At 38.5% G+C, this 22,876-nt stretch overlaps 1 protein-coding gene across 50 annotated transcripts in view; it reads right to left on the bottom strand.

Annotated features, from left to right (window-relative positions):
* DRAM2 (DNA damage regulated autophagy modulator 2) overlaps positions 1-22,876 on the bottom strand; it is a 41,234-nt gene that overhangs the window by 10,285 nt on the left and 8,073 nt on the right. For 22 of the 50 annotated variants that reach the window (XM_089300171.1, XM_089300168.1, XM_089300166.1 and 19 more), the window contains 6 exons: positions 21,349-21,493; positions 17,995-18,062; positions 16,662-16,801; positions 9,394-9,571; positions 8,783-8,865; positions 7,741-7,833 (listed from right to left, as the gene is read on the bottom strand). In XM_089300171.1, the coding sequence (XP_089156297.1) occupies positions 7,741-7,833; positions 8,783-8,865; positions 9,394-9,571; positions 16,662-16,801; positions 17,995-18,062; positions 21,349-21,479 (693 nt within the window). In that variant the 5' untranslated portion in view covers positions 21,480-21,493. Of the gene's footprint in view, positions 1-2,422; positions 7,290-7,740; positions 7,834-8,782; positions 8,866-9,393; positions 9,572-16,661; positions 16,802-17,994; positions 18,063-21,348; positions 21,494-22,876 lie in introns of those variants that run through there. The other 28 variants (XM_089300180.1, XM_089300177.1, XM_089300181.1 and 25 more) reach the window with 4 other exon arrangements.

Below are 22,876 nucleotides of genomic sequence, written 5' to 3'. Positions count from 1 at the left end.
TGGTTTTTTTAAAGATTATTTATTTTATTTGAATGGCAGAGTAACAGAGAGAGAGGAGACACACAGAGAGAGAAAGAGAGATATCTTCCATCCACTGATTCACTCCCCCAAATGGCTGCAATGGCCAGAACTGGGCCAGACTGAAGCCAGGATCCAGGAGCTTCTTCTGAGTCTCCTACATGGGTGCAGGGAACCAAACACTTGTGCCTTTTTCTGCTGCTTTCACAGATGCATTATCAGGGAGATGGATCTGAAGTGGAACAGCCGAGAATCCAAATAGCACCCATTTGGGATTCCAGTGCTACAGGCAGCAGCTTAACCCACAAAGCTGGACCCAAATCCCACTTCATCTTAATACAAGAAGTTTTTCGACAAGTTCACAGAAAATGCATTTCATGAAAAAGTTAAGTGTGGATTTCAAAACTTTTTTGCACCAAAATAAACTTTTTAAATTCCATTTCCCAAAAACTTCTTGCAGAATCCTTATATTTCATCCTTTTGTACATTGTTAAGCTCTATTTCCTTTTAAGCTTCATTATTTTTGCCTCTGCAGTCACAAAAGATACTGATCTTTAATATTCATTTAATATTTTTGTTAAATTCTGTTATTGAGATTATACTGCTTTCATAAAACAAGTTGAAAACTGTTCTGCTTTTTGGGGCCAGCGCCATGGTTCACTTGGTTAATCCTCCGCCTGTGGCGCCAGCATCCCATATGAGGGCTGGTTTCTAGGCCCAGTTGCTACTCTGCCAGTCCAGCTCTCTGCCGTGGCCTGGGAAAGCAGTGGAGAATGGCCCAAGTGCTTGGGCGCCTGCAGCCACATGGGAGACCAGGAGGAAGCACCTGGCTCCTGGCTTCGGATCGGCACAGCGCCGGCCGTAGCAGCCATTGGGGGGGTGGGGGGTGAACCAACGGAAGGAAGACCTTTCTCTCTGTCTCTCTCTGTCTATAACTCTACCTGTCAAATAAATTTTTAAAAAATCATTAAAAAAACTGTTCTGCTTTTTAAAATTTTAATTTTTAATTAGTTCTTAACAGATTCAATATGCTTTGTAAACTCTACTTTTTAAAAAAGTTTGTATAGAGATATTTCTTTTAACTTAAGGATTTAATCAGATTCTCCAATTCAACCAGGCTTAGAGTTTTCTTTTTGGCAAGATTTGTCATTACCTTATTCAATGCTTTTATTTAAAAAAATTATTTGACTGGCAAACAGAGAGACTAACATATAAACAAAAAGCTCCCACCTGCTAGTTCACTTCACCAAATGTCTGGGAGCCTACTCAATTCAAGTCTCCCACACAAGTGGCAGAGAACCAACTACTTGAGCCATCACTCACTGCCTCCACGGATATGTATTTAGCAGGAAGCTGGAATTGGAAGGAAAGCCAGGACTTAAAGCCAGGCACTCCAACACAGGATGCAGGTATGCCAAGTGGAATCTTAACTGCGGTATTGAATGACTACCCTTAATTCAACACATTAATACAGAGTTATTTTTAGACTTTATTCTTTTTGTTCATTTTTGAGTTGTGTTTTAATAGTCAGTTGTCCATTCCAATCAAGTTACTGAATTTTTTAAATATTGATTGAAAATCAGTTATCTGATTTATTTATTTATAACATTTGATTTAATTTATAAGATTTATTTATTTGAAAATCAGAGTTAGAGAGAGAGAGAGAGAGTAAGACAGACAGACAGAGACAGAGAGAATCTTCCATCTTCAGTTCACTCCCAAGATGGTTGCAACAGTCTGACTTGGACAGAGCTGAAGACAAGAGCCAGGAAGTTCATCAGGGTTTCCCACACGGGTTCAGGGGCCCAAGTACTTGGGCATCTTTGGCTTCTTTTCCCAGGCTGTTTGCAGGGTTTTGGACAGGAAGCGGAGCAGCCAGCACCCATATGGGATGTCAGTGTTCCAAGCAGTGGCTTTACCCACTAGTCTACAATGCTGGTCCATAAGTTACTCAATTTGTAAAGTTGTTCATAATATTCTTTTTTTTTTTTTTTTTTTTTGACAGGCAGAGTGGACAGTGAGAGAGAGAGAGAGACAGAGAGAAAGGTCTTCCTTTTGCCGTTGGTTCACCCTCCAATGGCCGCCACAGCTGGCGCGCTGCGGCCAGCGCACCACGCCGATCCGAAGGCAGGAGCCAGGTGCTTCTCCTGGTCTCCCATGGGGTGCAGGGCCCAAGCACTTGGGCCATCCTCCACTGCACTCCCTGGCCACAGCAGAGAGCTGGCCTGGAAGAGTGGCAACCGGGAAAGAATCTGGCGCCCGGACCGGGACTAGAACCTGGTGTGCTGGCGCCACTAGGTGGAAGATTAGCCTATTGAGCCGCGGCGCCGGCCATAATATTCTCTTATTGTCTTTAATGTCAATGCTCTATGTAGTGATGTCCTCCTTTTCATTCTTGATATTATTTTTCTTTGTAAATTAATCAGTTGTCTTAGTAACCTAGACTGCCATAAGAAATAACCATAAATTGGGTGGTCTGAAATAACAGAAATTCATGCTTTCATTGGCCTGGAGTTTAAAATCTAAAACCACAACTCCCTTTGAAGTCTCTAGAGGAAGATTTTTTAAAAATATTTATTTATTTATTTGCTTCTCCCTAGCTTCTGATTGCATGTAATCTTCAGCATTCCTTAGTTTGCAGCTGTATCACTCTGATTTCTGCTTTATCTTCATGCAGCCTTCTCTCTGCATAGCCTGTGACTCATCTCTGCATAATTCCTTTCTTAAAGGACAATTAATTTAGGACCCTAGCCTAGTATGAATTTACCTTAACTAACTAGATCTGAAAGACCCTGTTTCCAATTTGAGTCACACTGTCAAGTCCGAGGGAGATGTGAATCAGGGCATGGGCAGGGAACAACACTGTTCAACCCAGAATGTCAAGTCTTGCTAAGTATTTATCAATTTTTAATTATTTAAATAAAAAAGCACTCTTAATTTTGCTGATTCTTTGTGTCCATTTTCATCAATTTCAAAAAGTTCTTATGTCAGTATATCTTCAAACATTTCTTCTGCATCAATCTTCTCCCAAGATTCAATGCCTTCAAATCCCAGATACTCTATTTTTATTTTCACTCCTTTTCCGGTTCACATAATTTCAATTGCCCTATCTTTTAAGTTTATTGCTTTCCTCTACATGTTATCTAAATCATATTCAAATGAAGAATTATTTCAGTTTGTGATTTTTTTTTTTCTTTTGAGAGAGGCAGAGAGAGAGTTAAAGCTCCTGTACACTGATTTACTCCCCAAACGTCCACAATGGCAAGGCTTCACAGGACTGAAGCCAGGATCTGGAAATGAAACCCAGGTCTCCCAAATGAGTGGCAGGACCCCAACCAATTGAGTCATTTTCACTATCTACCAGGGTTTGCAATAGCAGGAAGCTGGAGTCAGAAGCCAGAGCTGGGAATCAAACCCAGGTACCCTGATAGGGGAATCAGGCATCTTAACCACTAAGCTAAACACCTGTTACAAATTTCTGGGTTTTTTCCCTAAGTTTTCTGTATCTTTACTGAAATTCTTCATTTTGTCATGCATGTTTTCCACCGCTTATTTTTTTAACTATATCTTTCAGCATCATGAACTCCATCCAGATAGACCAACCATCCAGGAAATTTCTGAGCTGCTTCTATTATCTACGTCTTCTCTGAATCACATTGTTCCGCTACTTTGTGTGCCTTATAATCTTTTACTGTGTCCTATATATTTTCTACAAAAAGATAGTATAAATGAAAACAAATAGTTGCCTCCAGAAAAAGGTATGCCTCTTCTTTTGTCAGCATTCTAGTGTTAGAGGTTAATCAATCTGATCCACAGTTGGCAAGGAGTTGGGCTTTGCTGCAGGTAGTCTGATTATTTATCATTCCCTTCTGAGTCAATGGACAGGATTTCCCTTTTAGAGGGGACTGGGATCTGAGCATTGGTGAGATTCTAATGAAATCTTTGGGTTTTTCAAGTAAGCTGCCAGCTTTTCAAACAATGAGATTTATCTCTGTACTCTATCATCACTGGTATTTTAAGATTTCTAGGGCATTCTCTGTCATCTTTAGCTTTAAGGCTGAAGTAGTGAAGACAATCATGCTTTCCCTACAAACATGTCTTGCCTCCACAAATACCATAGTTTTGGGTGAACAAATAAGGTGCTTCTCTTTAATTCAATGAACTTTACTGCATTTTCCTCCATTTTGAAAGGCAGACAGTCTGAAAGAAACACTCAGAAAGAGATGTACTACCTTCTGGTTCACTCCCCAAATACCTACAGTAACTATGGCTGGACCAGGCTGAAGGCAGGAGCCTAGAACTCAGTCTAGATCCCCCATGTGGGTGGTAGGGACCCAAATACTTGAGCAACTACCAGCTGTCCCTCAGGGTGCATATCAGCAATAAAAAAAAAAAAAAAAAAAAAAAAAAAAAAAAAAAAAAAAAAAAAACTGGATTCAGAAGCAGAGCTAAGGCTTGAACCCAGAGATCCAGATATGAGTTGTGGGTATGCCAAGAGGCATCATAATTGCTATACCAAACAGAAGCCCTTCAATGAACATTTTTGTGTTGAATCTTTAGATTTCAGAGTAAGAGTGCTTAAGCTAACAAAATTTGCAATGCTGTGAACTGACAGTGAAAGTCTGTTTCCTTTTTGTCCTGAGCACACAGCAAGATTGCATTTCCTAGCTTCCCTGGCAGTTACATGTAGCTACAGGTTGAATTTGAGAAAGCCAACTGAACATGTATCTATTCTGATATTACTGGGAAACAAAATATTGCTTTTCAATTTTCTTTTCATTGTACCAACTAGATACTGGTGACAAGATTCTAGGAGAAGGCAGATTCACAAGGTAGAAAGAGCCTTACCAAATTTCCCTAAGTTAATTAATGGAATTCAAATACTATCAAAATAATATTTTTGTCTTAAAATGAGGGGCCAGTTCTGTGGCATAGCAGGTAAAAGTCGCAGTGCCGGCATTCCATATGGGCACTGGTTCGAGTCCTGGCTGCTCCAGTTCCTATCCAGCTCTCTGTTATGGCTTGGGAAAGCAGAAGAAGATGGCTCAAGTCCTTGGGCCCCTGTGCCCATGTGAGATACCAGGAAGAAGCTCCTGGCTCCTGGCTTCAGATTGGGGCAGTTCTTGCCATTGCAGCCAATTGGGGAGTGAACCAGCGGATGGAAGACCTCTCTCTCTCTCTCTCTGCCTCTCCTTCTCTATGTAACTCTGACTTTCAATAAATAAATAAATCTTTAAAAAAAATAATGTGTGGTCTGTATCACTAAGTCTAATATTCTAGAAATGGACAAGGAAGTCTTTGTTTTTCCCTGAATCACCTTCCCTATACATAATTTGAAATATTATTAATTTTGATACTATCAATTTCCTTCTTATCATACTGCAATTGTTCATAACTTGCATCATAATTTTCTTGATATATAGCAATCAGGACTAGATGGCATTTCCCAGGAGTGGCTGCATGATGATTTTCAAAAGCATGATACTTTTTTTACTATTTGTATTTAATTTTTTCCCCTAGTGATGCCAACATTCAGTCGACATTTATTGAAATGTTTCCCATGTTCAAAGGTGCTTGATATAGATAAATAATATTTCATTTTCTGTCCACAAGTCTTCAGAAGATTTTGAATTTGGGTTTTTTGGAATTTTTTCCCCTAGTGATACCAACCAACATTCAGTCAACATTTATTGAAATGTTTCCCATGTTCAAAGGTGCTTGATATAGATAAACAATATTTCATTTTCTGTCCACAAGTCTTCAGAAGATTTCGAATTTGGGTTTTTTTGTTTTTTGTTTTTGTTTTTGTTTTTACTTTGATTCCCATGTCCAGGAACTTACTTATAAATGAGGTTTCCATTTCCATCACAGGAGAATTATCCCTTAAATTGTTCTTTCTTACATGTTAAACTCTTTCTTATCACTTTTATTTTGGCCATGGAACTCTCTTTTCTAAAAAAGACATGCCTTGTAAATCCTCTTAGACACATTTGCAGTTCCCCAGTAAGCATCTTCCAGATGAGTATTTTCTTCTCTTTAATTTTGTCAGGGATTTGTAAACCATTCCTCATCTTCACAGTAGACTCAAGTAGAAACTACCTAATCACTTGCATGATGGGGGAAAAAGGCAGCAAATTGTTTTGTATATACATATATGAGATATATATATATGTATATAAATGCGTGTGTGTATATTATATATATATATATATATGTATCTCACAAACATTTTGTACTTAATTTGAATTCTACAGAGATCAAATACCATTACAAAGGCTCAATTTTTATCTGTTCAAGACTACTTTTACAATTTACTATAAATGAAAAAATGTAAACACTCTTGACAGCAGTTTGGAGTGACTTTTGCTTGATATCTGCTATTACTCATGTATCTCAGCCTTGTATATAAATTCTAATGCTTTTTTCTAAGTAAAGCATCACTGGAGTAAATGTATCTAGAGGTAACTCTCCTTCATTGGTGATTAAGATCTCCTACCAGAGACCAAGCTTCATGACATTATGGCAAGAATGTATGACAAACCAGTTAGCATAGCATCTGACCTTGTACCCAGATTCAAATCAAAACCTACAGAATCTCTGATGCAAAGCTTAAGCCAAGAAAGAACTCACAGGAATTCACATCTGCTTCCATTTATAGATGGATTCCAGAACAACAGCAACAAAGTCTTAAGACTACCAGAGACCCTATAAATAGGGTAAAACTTCTACTTCACAACATAATACAAAAGAATATACTGACTAATGCAGATTATTTTGGGTCATGGAAAAATCCCTTTCATAAAAGTGCTCCCAATAAAACACACTAAAAAATGATTTATAAAATGTGAAAGGCTGGTTCATGCACTTCAAGTTGTTTCCTTTAAATAGAGTAGGAAAAACTACAATGTGTCAGTCCTTTGGTTTTATTTTCTGGATAAAAAAGTATGGGCATAAATGTTTTAAATAGTCCTCTTGATGATATCCTTTAAAACATCTCATCAAATGGCTTATTTCATGTTTCCTAATTATCAGTATTCATCATCATCATCACTGTCAGCCTTGATCAACTGGTTGAAAATTTCAGAGTGGAAAAAGCAACTTGTGTGAACCTTTGCCCAATCCCTGAGAATCATAATAGTCACAAAAATACGTTCATCCTTTCGTTAAAAATCTCTGGAAAGTAGTGGTGTCCGCTCATTGTTAATAGGGCAAGGAGCAGTGTCATAGAGGGTTAATCCATGTAAATTGGCTTCCACCCGTAAAGAAATTTTCTGGAACAGAAAAGAAAATTATATACAGAAATTCACTCCTAAAAGAGAAAGCACCTTTTCAATATGTTCTGTAGACTATGTTTGGGATCAAAGATGTAGATCGTTTCCAATAGATAATGAGAGTGAGATGAGCTATTGACCTGAGAAAACCAAGCTCCCCTGTTCAGGAGGTTCCTTGTTTTTCTTTGCTTTCTGCCAAGAATCAGTAAAAATAGACATTGAGGATGACCTATATATTTTTAAAATTCACTTACAACTCCATTTTCAAGGCAAAACCTTGTTAGCACGTACTATTTCAAACACAAATAAGTTACTCTTCACAAATCACTGCATATGGTGTCAGGTTTTAAACAGTTAAATTCTGAAAAGCCTAGAGGTTTACCTATGGAATATTCTCTCATCCCAGCTGAAGGAAGTTTGACCCCATAAATTTAATACTGTGTTGTCTTACCTGAAAATCACGAATATAAGTCAGGAAAAAACCAAAGAAGGAAAATGACATAGACCATTCTGCTGCTGTAGTGATCATGTGAAGCACATAACCCTTGAGTCACAGGGGGAAAGAACAATTCTGTGAAATTTCACTGAAATAATCTATAGTATTTCTCAAATAAAAAAAAAACCTCACAATTCTTATTAACCAATCTATCCTCTAAAAGTCAATCTTTCACATTTATCAAACATATCTCAAGAATTAAAGAGCACACACTAGGAATTGCTCCTAAATGAAACTAGTTATCTTAGTTTCACCTACAGCAAATAAAATTTCCATTTACATAACCAAGACAGAACAGGAGAATTTCTACTCTACAATCAGGGAGTCACTGTCTTTCCCAAAGCCAGAAAGGACTCATGAAATGCCACTAAGAAATTTTTTAACAATGCTCATCACAAGCTCAGTAAGTGCTATTTTTAGAATATTAAATAACATATGAGTTAAATTTGGAGAATCTACTAAGTTATTTTACAATTTTATTCTCACAACCATGTCTTATTCACAGACAATTCTTCAAAAAATGATTTAAAACAAAAAGCTGCAGGGTTGTTTATGAAAATAGATGAACTCAGTATTGAGTACATGTCCCTTATCTCTTTTATTCTCAAGACTAGAGATGATGTTCAGTATTATTGGAACCCAGATGCAGAGTTCAAAATACATTTTCAGACAATACAAAGTAAGAAAAGACATCTTTTCAACTCAAGAAAGAAGTATTCTAATAATCAAAGAACTCTGTTGGGTATCTTTTATAAGCTATATCTGTATTTAGGGAAGTCAGTTTCTGAGAAAACTCTTTGCCATCATAATTCTCTTCATGAAAATATTTACCTATCACGGTGACATGACAATAATGGATGTCTCCACACAAAGATGATTTTCAGAAAATTACCCTAAAATATAGCTGATTATTCTACCAAAAAAAGTTACATTGTTAGTGATGAAATGAAAAATACCTCAGAAGTGATCAAGTTTTACAGATTAAATAAATCCTTACTTTGTCTTCAGGGTTCCAATGGAGTTTCTGAACTAAATCAATGCCAAAATCACCACTGTACAAAATTGATGAGCAAGTTAGCACTATAAAAAAAATAAGTCAAGGAAGAATCTCAGATAAGATCTGTAAATTTAAATTAGACTCTAAACAGAATTCTCTTTTAAGGTCCCAAAAAGATAACTTACATTTGTTGCCAACATCTACACTCATTTCCTTAAAGACTTAGTACCACACAGCAAGAGCAAAACTAAAATTACTCTAAGACAATCACTACAAAGTGGCTCTCACAGTCAACCTCCACCTTCTTGCTCAGGAAAGTAGCAGTTCTATCATGAATGTCTGTCTGTTGGATAATTGATCTTAGGAAGGGCATTAACTCATCCCTCATTTCTTTGAAGTGAGTAGGACTAGCTAACTGTTATCATTGTTCCTGGCTTAGTAGATACTGAAGTTCTTCGTACAGTCTGATTATCATGTTTCAAGTCCTTTAGTTTAGGATTAGTAGCCTTAAGAACTTCTCCCCGCCCCCCCAAAAAAAAACCTGCTTCCAATATACCAACAGTGTTTACTTCAATTATTTAATGCCAGCCACATCTGACAGCAAAGGATACTGCTAAATGCACTTACTGCACACCAGATAACCAAGAGTAGTCTGATCCAGAAGACTTGAATGCCATGAATTTTGGGCTGCATTTGGTAGGAAAGGATGGTCTGAACAAACATATATAATGAGCCCATACCAAAAGTGAGCACAGCTCCACTGACATGTGCAGCAAAAAGAGTTGTTTTCTGAGAGGCAGAAAGAAAAAATCGGTCAGTAAGAGAAATTCAGAACACACTGGCAATACAATATTTAACAGCATAAGCCAGAAATTTCAATAGGATATTCAATGACTGCAGAATCTCTGCAGATTCTACAATCAAGTAGAATTTCTGCTAAATATATTTAGTCTAGTCATTTTAGAAACTAGAAAAAAACATAGAAATGTACTTGAAATGGACAAAAGATATGACTGATCTTGTTCCATGCTATGCTAAAGTCTCTGGTGATTACCATGCCCTAAAGGCCTGAGCTTTTATTTGACTTTGTCTAGGCTATGTGGCAAAGATAACATCTATAAATGACAGAAGTTACATGCAGAGGCAGAAGTTAACTTACAGAAAGTTGGTAGTCATGCAAATAATCCCTCTCCATAGAAACACAAACTGTGTCTTGTTCAATGTAATTCATTATCACCCTGTGAATTATGACAAGTTTTGCATCCATTGCTAAATTCAACATTCTTTAGCTAACTATAAATTCACGGTACTTTTACTACTCTTTTGAATTGGTCTGTAATATCTACTGTATCACTCATTAATTAGTAAGTTAAAATTTTTGACACATGCACAGGATCATTACTTTATTCCTTAAAAGATGCATCATTAAAAAAAGATAAAAGTGTATCCTTTGAAAAATCAAGACAAGAAATATTATAGGAGTATGTGTGGTCATGAGCAATTCTCAAATTCAGAATTTATATGTTATATATGAGTGGCCGGCGCCACGGCTCAATAGGCTAATCCTCCGCCCTGCGGCGCCAGCACACCAGGTTCTAGTCCCGGTCGGGGCACCGGATTCTGTCCCAGTTGCCACTCTTCCAGGCCAGCTCTCTGCCGTGGCCAGGGAGTGCAGTGGAGGATGGCCCAAGTGCTTGGGCCCTGCACCCCATGGGAGACCAGGAGAAGCACCTGGCTCCTGCCTTCTGATCAGCACGGTGCGCCGGCCGCAGCGCGCCAGCCTCGGCGGCCAATGGAGGGTGAACCAACGGCAAAGGAAGACCTTTCTCTCTGTCTCTCTCTCTCTCTGTCCACTCTGCCTGTCAAAAAATAAAAAATAAATAAATTAAATAAATAAATAAATATGTTCTATATGAGTAATCCATGATCTTTATCTCAAAGAAAGAAAACTTAGGAACCAATATTCTGCTTTCTTATACTTATCTCCTAAAATTCTCCTTGAGGTTAAATTTTCGAGGCAGATAGAAGGCCCCTTGACAACAAAAACATAAATTATAGAGTTACACAGCCATGCACTAAGGGATATCAAGGAGTTACTGGCATCTGCCAATAGCCAGGAACACATTTGTTCTCAGGGCCCCCAAGAAAAGACCAATCCTATCAACACCTCTATCCAGTTTCTGACCTCTTGCATTTTGACGAAATAATTTCCCTTGTTTTAAACCACTCTGGGAATAAGAGAGGGAAAAGATGTACAATTTGGGACATGCTCAAGCTAACTTGCCCCAAACGGTAGAGTTAGAAACATACCAGGGGATTCGATTTAATCCCATCAAGGTGGCATGTACCAATGCCATCTCACTAGTCCAAGTGATCAATTTCTGTTCACAATTGATCAGAATGATAGGACTGAGTCAAAGGGATCACATAAACAAGACTAGTGTCTACAAATACTAACCAATAGAATAAAAAAGGGAGAGAATGATCCAACATGGGAAGCGAGATACACAGCAGACTCAGAATGGCGGATGTCCTAAACAGCTCTATGGCCTCAGAATCAGCCTTTAAGGCATGCGGATCCGGCTGAAAAGCCCATAAGAGTATTTCAGGCATGGAAAGCCAAGACACTCTGGGGAAAAAAAAAAAAAAAAAAAAACACAACCCAAAATGAAAGATCTCCGCAAGTGAGATCCCAGTGGAAAGAACAGGTCACCAAAGAAGGAGGTACCTTTCTCTGAAGGGAAGAGAGAACTTCCACTTTGACTACGACCTTGTCTAAATATGGTCAGAGTCGGTGAACTCGAAAGACTTCCATAGCCTTGGCAACTCATGAAAAGAGCCTAGGGTGATTACTGATGCCTTAAACAAAAGTGTCAATTTGTTAAGTCAACAACAAGAGTCACTGTGCACTTACTCCTCATGTAGGATCTCTGTCCTTAGTGTGCTGCACATTGTGATTTAATGCTATAACTAGTACTCAAACAGTATTTTTCACTTTATGTTTCTGTGTGGGTGCAAACTGTTGAAACCTTTACTTAATATATGCTAAACTGATCTTCTGTATATAGAGAATCAAAAATGAATCTTGATGTGAATGGAAGGGGAGAGGGAGCGGGAAAGGGGAGGGTTGTGGGTGGGAGGGAAGTTATGGGGCAGGGGGAGCCATTGTAATCCATAAGCTATACTTTGGAAATTTATATTAAATAAAAGTTAAAAAAAATAAAAAATAAAAAAAATAAACCATTCTTTCTGTGGTATCTTGTTACAACAGCCCTAGGAAAGTCATATAGATTTCTGCTTGATAACCCTTTCCAAGTCTCAGTAAGGATACATTTCTAGAAGGGAAAAATTCAGCTGACACTGAGGATGCTTACCACATATTTGTTTTTGCCGAGTACCATATACACAATTGATATCAAAGAAATTCGATTTATACTTGTAAGTAAGATTTTTCAAATATTAAAGCAATTAGGCATCTCTTTTAAATGCAAGCAAGAACAGCAATAAAAGCATTTTTTCCATTCTGCTTAGTCCCTTTGGTCTCTCTCAAGTTCCTAAATAATAAAAGAGAGCATGTTCTCACTGAGTACTAATCTAGGTGCTGGAAATACAATGGTGAACAAAACCATTGTGCTTATAATCAACAGAAAAAGATATCACCTTAAAATTTTTTGAATTATTTTAAATCATTGATATAAAATCAGAGTGTAATACAGCTATGAAGAATCAGCTTTCAGAAGCATCAGAAAACAAAATGAAACAAAAGAATTTTAAATATAAATATTGAGGAAAGAGATGACAGAAAAGACTTCCCTGAGGAAGTACGGTCCACAGTGATATCTTCAGAAGCCTAATTCAGGTTTGTGGTTTGTGGTATGCCCCAAAGAGAATACAGTAAATGAAATAGAGTTAAAAAGCCTGTCTTATTTAAGGAACACAAAGTCCAGTGTTAACTACAATGGAGACATTAAGAGGGGCAATGATCCAGCAATGATGCAGAATAAGACTGGAGAGGTAAACAGATTCAAGTCATAAAAGATCTTTGAGTTAATTCAACAGCTGGTAGTTTTCAAATTATATCTTCCTCTCTTGATTTTATCTATTTTCACACAAGTTTAATGGCAGCAAAATAAAATGAAATCCTGTTATTAGCAACAAAATGGATGCAACTGGAAACTATTATACTTAGTGAAATAAGCCAATCCCAAAAAGATAAATACCACATTTTCTCTCTGATCTGTGGTAACTAACAAAGTACCTAAAAGGTAATCTGTAAGAGTGAAATTGACACTTTTGAGATGTGATGATTTTTTTTTTTTTTTTTTTTTTGGACAGGCAGAGTGGACAGAGAGAGAGAGAGACAGAGAGAAAGGTCTTCCTTTTGCCGTTGGTTCACCCTCCAATGGCCGCTGCGGCCAGCGTACCGCAGCCGGCGCACCGCGCTGATCAGAAGGCAGGAGCCAGGTGCTTCTCCTGGTCTCCCATGGGGTGCAGGGCCCAAGCACTTGGGCCATCCTCCACTGCACTCCCTGGCCACAGCAGAGAGCTGGCCTGGAAGAGTGGCAACCAGGACAGAATCTGGTGCCCTGACTGGGACTAGAACCCAGTGTGCCGGCGCCGCTAGGTGGAAGATTAGCCTACTGAGCCAAGGCGCCAGCCGAGATGTGATGATTTTTAACAGCCCTTGTCTGGACTGTTGAGAAGAACAGTGGTTTTTTGTTTGTTTGTTTTTTCTTCATACTATTTGTTGAGCTCTTTACTTACTGTAGGGTTAATCTTATGAGTATAAAGTTAACTGAAAATAGATCTGTGTAGAAGATAAGAATGAGAATAGAAAAGGGATGAGGAAGAAGGGTGGGAGTGCGGGCTGGAGGGAGGGTAGGGTAGAAAGTATCACTATGTTCCTGAATCTGTATATATGAAATACATAAAATTTGTATATATAAATAAAATTTTTAAAAACCCACTGCTAGTCTATCTTCTAAGCCACAACCTGTCTGCAAATCATTCAAAGACCTTGTTTGTACATAATTCATTCTGGATAAGTCAACTAGTATCTATCTCTGCAAAAGAGAGAGAGAATGAGAATGCAATGCATTCATCATTTTAAATAAGATTAAAACTTTATATTAGGAATGAAGGAGAGGGGCCTGCATTGTGGTGTAGCAGGTTAAACCCCATCATCCCATATGAGAGTACCAACTGGAGTCCTGGCTACTCTGCTTCTGATCCAGCTGCCTGCTAAAGCACATGGGAAAGCAGCAGAACATGGCTCAAATATTTGGGCCTCTGCTACCCACACAGGAGACCAGGATGGAATTCCTGGTTGCTGGCTTCTGCCTAGCCCAGCCCCAGCCACTGTAGCCATTTGGGGAGTAAACCAACAGATGGAAGAGCACTTTCTCTCTCTGCCTCTCCTACCTGTTACTCTGGCTTTAAAATAAATAAAATAAAGATGAGATGAGATGAGATGAGATGAGATGAGATGAGAAGAGAAGAGAAGAGAAGAGAAGAGAAGAGAAGAGAAGAGAAGAGAAGAGAAGAGAAGAGAAGAGAAGAGAAGAGAAGAGAAGAGAAGAGAAGAGAAGAGAGGAGGGGAGGAGGGGAGGAGGGGAGGAGGGAAGGAGGGGAGGAGGGAAGGAGGGAGGGAGGGAGGGAGGGAGGGAGGGAGGGAAGGAGGGAGGGAGGGAGGGAGGGGAGCAGTTTGATATTTGGGTAATGTTACAGGGTCTTCTTATAAAAGGAGCTGGGCAATGAAGTCATCAGTGAAAGATGAGAAAGACATTTAACAGGACTAAAGTTTCAGAAAGAGATGCAATCAAGACAGAAAAAAATAATCTCATTCAAAATCACAAGGTCAAGGGAATTCCTATAAGCAAAGATAAATCAGAAAGTAACAAAGTATTTAAGCTACTTTGATGGGTGAATACGATAAAGGAGACAGGCAGTTTCTATGGGCACTATTGGGAACTGCCATTAGAACTTACAGGCCTGTGTAAACAAGTATTTGAAATTAATTTTCTCTATACAGCCAGGTGATGAAAGATCTATTAACCTACCTAATCAGCAGACAACTGGAGCAAGGAATTACTAGCCATACCCTAAGAATTCCCCAAAACATGTTTCAATACTGAGGTATAGACCAATTTGGGAAAATAGGATCTTATTTATGTCATAGACAGCTAGCCAACTGTCACCAGGACTTTTGCCCCCTTTTATAATATAGTTTTGAACTAATGCTGAGCAAAGCTACATTTTCAAGCTATACCACCCTCCCACTTCCCTTGTGCCCAGCAAACGAGTGTCAGTGAAACAAGATGAGTCTCTTCTAGGCGACAGAATCTTTCCTTGGCCACACTATGCAGGCTCCTCTGAACTCTCTTCTCAAGTAGATCCTAACTTTTGGACTTCTATATTCATCTTTGCATTGTTCAATTTTAGCAAGAATACTGCTAAATCAGTTTAACCAGAATACCCTATCAATTATATGATCACCCTCATTGAGATTCTAAATGTCCACCATGGCTCGGTGATACCTGATCGCTCTGGTCTACTTCCACAAGAATCTTGTTAGGCATGTTGAGTTAGCCAGAATCCCTCTTCACCCGCCATGTAATTTCCCATCACTGATCCCGATCTTATCTTGCTCCTTGGCTATAAATTCCTATCTTTCCTTATATTTGGAGTAGAGCCCAATCTCTCTCCCTTACTGCAAAACTCCATTGCAGTGGTCCCTTCACCTTTCATAATGATCCTCAGTAAAGTCTGCCTGAACCACTCCTTAGTGTCACTGAATGATTTTTTCTTTAGCACAGGTCAAGGTTTTTAAGAAGTAAGTGTGACTTTCGCATGTTCTCGTTTACTGTTTCAGCCAGGTAGATGCAGTAGAGTCTGGCCTTTAAATCACAATTGGAGAAAAGCTACCTGCCAACCTAAAACACCTGCATGAGATGCATATTATATGTAAGGAATAAACCTCTGCCATTTTAAACTGCTAAAAATATGGGATTTGTTATAGCAGCTAGCATTGAATTATATGTATCGATATTACTGATATTAATCATTACTAAAAAGCTATGAAAACAGGAGAGACCAATCAGAAGCAGTATAGGAAAGGAGAATGTTAAATGAGACAGAATATGCCTATAAATATATATTTGTATGATGAGCGTGGGTACTGAATTGTTACCATATGTCCAACTAGGTTATCAAATATCTAAACTGAGATTTTAAAGACCACAGAGATATTAATGAAAAAGCATTACAGAGGCAGGATGCAACCAATATTACCAAAGACACATCAGAAAGACTGTCAATGGGAAGAACAGAGAGTGCACAGTATTTGGTAAAGGTGCTACTTTAACATTAAGAATTACATGAACAAAAGCAGAAGAGCTACAGATCCTTCCTGTATTTCCTCTTATTCAGGGTGGACACCTAGGAATGCAGGCAATCAGTGGCAACAACCAAACAAGTAAATAAAAATAGGTAATAGATAAATGATTTCAACTTGCAAGACATATTAAATACAAAGCAAAACAACTAACATTTAAATCCACAATTGTGTCACTTATTTATATCAACTCTCTGTCTGGTCTTGATGCAATCTCCACCTAAGTAGTAATAAAGAGTCTAACAATTGTCCTGTGGAACCAATAAAAAGTTAGAATAATTTATATTTATTCAGATTATTGAATATAAATTTTTCTAACATGAATGTAGATATTTCTGAGAGGATCAAGTAATTTAAAGGCAGTAGATTATACTTTCATTAGGTAAAGAAACAATAACAGCGTACATCTGAATTTTTCAGCTTTCCTTTTTAACACTTATACTTACGTATTTCAGGAAAATACCTAGGCTGGACTAAAACACAAACCTGGAAATTTGCCACAAGGGAAAGTCCCAAACAACTCAGTATTCCAAGCACAAGGCCAGCCTTGTTTAATTTGATGATAAGGTTCTCGTCAGGATTCAGAGCATGAACTTGCTTATAACGAACATAAATGGTAGCAATGCCTGGGAAGAGATATCCAAGAAACAACAAAGTAATAAATAACCAGGGAATAAAGTTGCCAATGGAGAGTTTACAAAGGTCATTGCTATCCAGAGTACAGATTTTCCCTTTAATCTGAGAGAAGAAAAAAAAAAAGCTGTCTATTTTTAAGAATTTTTAATGTTTCCTCACACAACTACTGGTATCTGTGTGACTGAGCAAACCACTTGACTTCCACAAGTCTCATCTACAAATATTTAGAATAAAACATAATAGATAAGTTTGATGCCTTCTAAAAATCTCAATTGAGTCAAATAAAACAAAAAATACTTTAATGATTAGTATCCAATTCAAAAGTAACTAGTTCTAGAATATGGATAAAATGAATATAGACAAAAAAAAAAAAAAAAGAAAAATCTAAACACTTATATGCCTCACTCTGACATCACTTTACTCCAAATGACCATAACTTGGTTCCATCAGTTCATCAATCCTACAAAGGAAAAAAGAGCTCACTTTTGCCATATGTATTTTCCAAGAAAGGGCCAAGTTACACTTGCTATTGCAGAAATATTGCCCAAGAGCTCAGGAGTGTGGAAAATATAACAGAGTTGAGACTTTGTGGATGTGTTTCTGAAGAAAAATTTCTTTCCATTGAATCATTTTCCTGACTTCTACTTTTACTGTAGACAAGTATCACATGAAAGAACACAACTATTTAAAATAATCACAGTATTTTACAATAAACCATTAATAAAAATTTAGCTCAAAAATAAATTATCAGGAATGTAAAATACTGTGGTAATGGCCCCATTCTTTTGGCATTACAATGTTACTCAAAAATCAAAACATGGTTTTGCCTCTATTCTCAAACTTCTAGATGCTCATACTAAAGGAATTTAGTTGAGGTTAGTAGAAGTCAGTTGTGTCTATGGCTCTTTGTCCCCTACTGGTTGCTGAAGAAGTTCACTTAAAGGCTCAAGGACAATTTGGTTATACTTACAACTTCTATTTGGATGGGTAGTCACGTAGCCCTATAGGCATTATTTAAAGGTTTATTTCCATAATTTAGCTTTTCTAGAACAGTGTTTTTCTTTTAGAAGCACAATTGTGATCAATAATTTAGTGACATCATATCAAGTATAATAAGAAAATAAGTAACACAATATTGTTTAACAAATAGGAATTAATATTAATTTTGATTGTTATTACTTACATAAAACTGCAGCAACATTTAGCATTGCCCCAAACAAGCATTTTTCTGGAGCTACTGTACCAGTGTCACTGAAAGAAAACAAGAAGACATATGGGTTTCTTACACTAGATACACATAAATATTTCTTCTAAGGGATAAGAAGTAACAACAATTACTTCAAATCCATTAGCTTTCTAAGTCCAGGAGTTCAGCTTTCACATCATTTTATAAAGAGAACATGGCAACTAAAGCTACAAATACCCATCTGTTTCACTTTTTTGTCGCATCATTTAAGATTACTTCTTTTCTACATAATAGAAATCTACATAAATGTATTTCTATAAAGTTTTATTTATTTATTTATTTGAAAGGCAGAGTGATAGAAAAGAGAGAGAGAGAGATGTTCCACCTGCTGGTTCATTCTCCAAATGCCTACAACAGCTAGCGGATGGGCCAGGCAGAAGTCAGGAACAAGAAATTTCATTTGGATCTCCCACATGGGTGGCAGGAACCCAAGTACTTGAACTATCATCTGCTGCTTCCCAAGCATATTAGCTCAGAGATAGATCAGAAGTGGAGGTAGCACTGGATTCCAAGCACCCAGATATAGGACATGTGCATCCCAAATAGCAGCTTAACCCAGTGTGCCACAATGCAGACCTAAATAAATTGATGTTTTAAGAGGCTATCCTTGGGGGCAGACGTGGTGGTGTAGCAAGTGAAGCCACCGCCTGGAGTGCCAGCATCCCCTATGGGCACCAGTTCAAGTCCTGGCCACTCCACTTCCAATTCAGCTCTCTGCTATGGCCTGGGAAAGCAGTAGAGGATGGCCCAAGTCCTTGGGCCCCTGCACCCATGTGGGAGACCCAGAAGAAGCTCCAGGATCCTCACTTCAGATTGGCCCAGCTCCAACCATTGCAGCCATTTGGGGAGTGAATCAGTGGATGGAAGACCTTTCTCTGCCTCTGCTTCTCTGTCAACTCTGCCTTTCAAATAAATAAATAAATCTTTAAAAAAAAAAAAAAACAGCAGCAGCAGCAGCAGCTATCCTTGAGCACGTGAGGACTCTGTTATTGACTTACCATCAATCTCAAAGATACGTCTGTCTCATCAGAATACTCCCTAAACATCACAGGCCTTTTGACACTCTTTCCGCACAAATTAGCTTCTCATATAAAGTGAATTAATACTCATTCATTTATTGGTCAACCAAAAAAATATTTATCAAGGGCTTAACATGTGCAAGACACCACTTCAAAGAGATGAATACAGTGTAAAATAAAACAAAGATGCTGCCTTCACAGAGTTTATATTCAAGACCAGGTTTTTGGTTGGTTGATTGGTTTTTTATTTGAAAGGCAAAGAGACAGAGACAAAGAAAGGCCTTTCATCTGCTGGCTCACTCCCAAATGCCTGCAACGTTTAAGGCTGGCCAGGTCCAGAACTCATTCTGCACTGAACACCTCAAATGCACTTGCAGCAAAATTGCCTTTGGAGTGAGATTTGCATTTGGTTGTGTTCTCTGGGGTTATAACAACCAAATCTTCTGGATAGGGACTACAAACTGAATGGAATTTTGCAGAGTATCTAACTGAAGTTAATCACTTTGCAGATGAAAGAAATGAAACTATGAAAACCAAAAAATAAGAACTAGAGTTGAAATATCTTACAATGTTAAATAAAATTCTCAAGACAATACTAAGTTCCTTAGCAGAAAGATAAAAAAGCAGAAGGAGAGGGAGAGGAAGTGCCTAGGAAATCACACACACTACCATCAGAGAACTGGGACTCTAAAAAAGAACTCAATGGCCTAAGTTATTTAAAGCTCTTTAAAGTGGGTAAAAACAAGTTCTCAGAAGGGAAAATAAAAATACTGAAGAACTCAAAATATTAAATATGTGATTTCACATGGGTCAAACAGTACCGCTCTTTAAGGTACATGTTCCTCTAGCACAATGGTGACTATTTATCAACATATTCCTAGAATCAGAACCTTAAATTCTGAGGCATTTTTGAGTTTTGTATGTCCTCCCACAATGCTCCCAACTTGGTCACCCCTTTGGCCACACCATACCACTCAGTCATATCAAACGTAGATGGCAGTGCCTAGATTTTCCACTTTTTTTTTAAAGAATTATTTTTTATTTAAAAGTCAGAGTTACAGAGAAAGAGAGATCTTCCATCTGCTGGTTCACTCCCCAGATGACAGCAAATGCCAACAGTAGGCCAGGCCAAAGCCAGGAAGCAGGAGCTTCTTCCAGGTCTCCCATGTGGATAGCAGGGGCCCGAGCACTTGGACCATCTTCTGCTGCTTTTCCCAGGCCATTAGCCAGGAGCTAGGTTGGAAGTAGAGCAGATAGGACTTGAACTGGCACCCATATGGGATGCTGGCACTGCAGGTGGTGGCTTAACCTGCTACGCCACAATGCCAGTCCCCAGTAAATTTCAATACTTAATTTGTCAAGAAATCTACGTGGCATGTCATAAAGAATAAGAACATAGCCCCTAGATTTGAATTTGCTTCCAACATTTTCCGAGTTGTGTGCTCTTGAGCAAACAAAATACCCAGGTTCTCATTCTGCCCACTCTCAAAAGAGTGTAACAGTTCCCACCTCTTTTGATTGTTATAAAACTGCAATTATTTAAGACATAAAGAAGGCTAGGGGCCAGCACTGTGGCATAGCAAGTAAAGCCACCTCCTGCAGTGCTGGCATCCCACATGGGCGCAGTTCAAGACCCGGTTGCCCCACTTCCACTGCTATGGCCTGGGAAAGCAGTGGAAGATGGCCCAAGTCCTTGCGACCCTGCACCCACGTGGGAAGACTCAGAGGAAGCTCCTGGATCCTGGCTCCGGATTGGCGCAGCTCCAGTTTTTGTGGCCAATTGGGGAGTGAACCAGTGGATGGAAGACCTCTCTCTCTCTCTCTCTCTCTCTGCCTCTCTTTCTCTTTCTGTGTAACGCTGACTTTCAAATAAATAAATAAGTCTTTAAAAAAAAAGAATGCTAGAATATTACCTTACACATAGTAAATAAGTCAATAAATGCTTATAATTACTACTACCTTCTCATTTTATTATTGATGCTTGCAGCATGCTTTAATTTTAAGGGGAAAATAATTCCAATTGTATCTTCTAGGGAACCTCCAAAACTTGTCTGGAAGACTAGGCACTAAGGGGTCACAATTCAATAATCAATTCACTATATCTTACCCTGCTATCTATCACACAGAGCCAAATACAAGTTCCTTTTTACAGTCATTTTATTGTTGTAACGCCAATGTAAAAAATCTGAATTTTAAAATACTGATTGCAAATGTTGGCTTCAATGTTAAAAATGAAAGACATACTCCTATGGAAACACTTCATCTTACTGACCTGATATAAGGCAAAGCAGGGTCAACATGGTGGAGTGTTACTGCAGTAATGTATGAAAATATGAAAGCAGCAGATGTCCAAATTACAAGGGCCGAAGGGAGGAAACTGAGGCCTTGCTGAAACCACCACATTTCAAACAGGTCTTCTGAAGTCAAAAACACAAAATAGAAAAGATAATTCACAAGGGTCCCCTTGATTTTACTTTGCCCATCATTTCCATGCTCTTGTACTTAGTACCCTGAGCTGTTCAACTTCTGACATCTCCCACACCAGCCCGATACTTGCTCTTCACAATCTCAGTAAACAGAACCAAGATTCACCCAATTGCCATAGGCAGAAACTTAGTTTCTGTCCCAACTGTCAAGTACCAGGTCCTGTTCTCATTTCTTTCACATCTACACCCTCTCTCCATCTTCACTGCCAGTACTCTACCTAAACCATCATCACTTGGCCAAATTACTGTCATGATTCCCTTAACGGTGGTAGTGGTATATTAAATATACACAGCTATCCCTGGTATCTTTTGGAGGACTGGTCCCAGGATCATCCCATGGGCACCAAAATCACCAATGCTCAAGTGCTTTATACAAATAAAATAGCATTATATTTGCATATATCCTACATATATCCTCCTGTATACTTCAAACCTCTAAATGACTTATAATACCTCATACAATGTAAATACTGTGAAAACGGTTGTTGGACTGGATTGTTTAGGGAAAATGACATAAAAATAAGTCCATACATGTTCAATACAGACAGTTTTTTTCTGTGTATTTTCAATCTGTTGAACCCAGAGATGCAGAACTCACAAACACAGACAACCATCTATATTTGGTCTTCTGTTTCTTGGCAAAAAGCTCCTAAAATCTTTGGAATCAGGAGTCATTAATGTCTTGTATATTTTAATCAGAAATCTGGAGCTGGCAGCCATTAAGTAGCTTCAGGATGGTGACTGGTGACAGGATGATAAAGGGGTATGGACTTTCAGCTCCACTCCCCAGTCTCTAGCGTGAGCAGAGGGACTGAGGTTAAGCTGATCATAACAGACTACGGTGTTAATCATGCCTATGTAATAAAGCTTCCATAAAAACCCCAAAAGACTGAGTTCAGAGAGCTTCCAGAAAGCTGAGCAGTGGGCAGTGTGCACCCCTTTCCACATTCCTTGCCTGATGCATCTTTACCTGTGTTCTTTTTATTTTTTCTTTTAACTTGAAAGGCAGAATGATGGGAGAGGGTGGGAGGATATCTTCCATCTGCTGCTTCATTCCCCAAATGGCTGCAACAGCCAGAGCTGGGCCAACCTGAAACCAGGAGCCCAGGACTCCATCTGGGTCTCCCCCATAGGTGGCAGGAACTCATATATTTGTGTACTTCCTTGAAAATTGTACACTAGCAAGAAGCCAGATCAGAAGCAAGGTGGACTCAAACCCAGGCACTGTGACATGGGATGCAGGTGTCTCAAGCAGCATCTTAACCACTGTGCATACACTCACTCCTACCTGTAATCTTTGTGATATCATTTATG

The sequence above is a fragment of the Oryctolagus cuniculus genome, chromosome 7 (genome assembly GCF_051225735.1).
Source record: "Oryctolagus cuniculus isolate XC-2025 breed Fujian yellow rabbit chromosome 7, ASM5122573v1, whole genome shotgun sequence".
Classification (NCBI taxonomy): domain Eukaryota; kingdom Metazoa; phylum Chordata; class Mammalia; order Lagomorpha; family Leporidae; genus Oryctolagus; species Oryctolagus cuniculus.
Note: the sequence above shows the minus strand (reverse complement) of the source record. Positions and strands in the feature narration are given on the sequence as shown.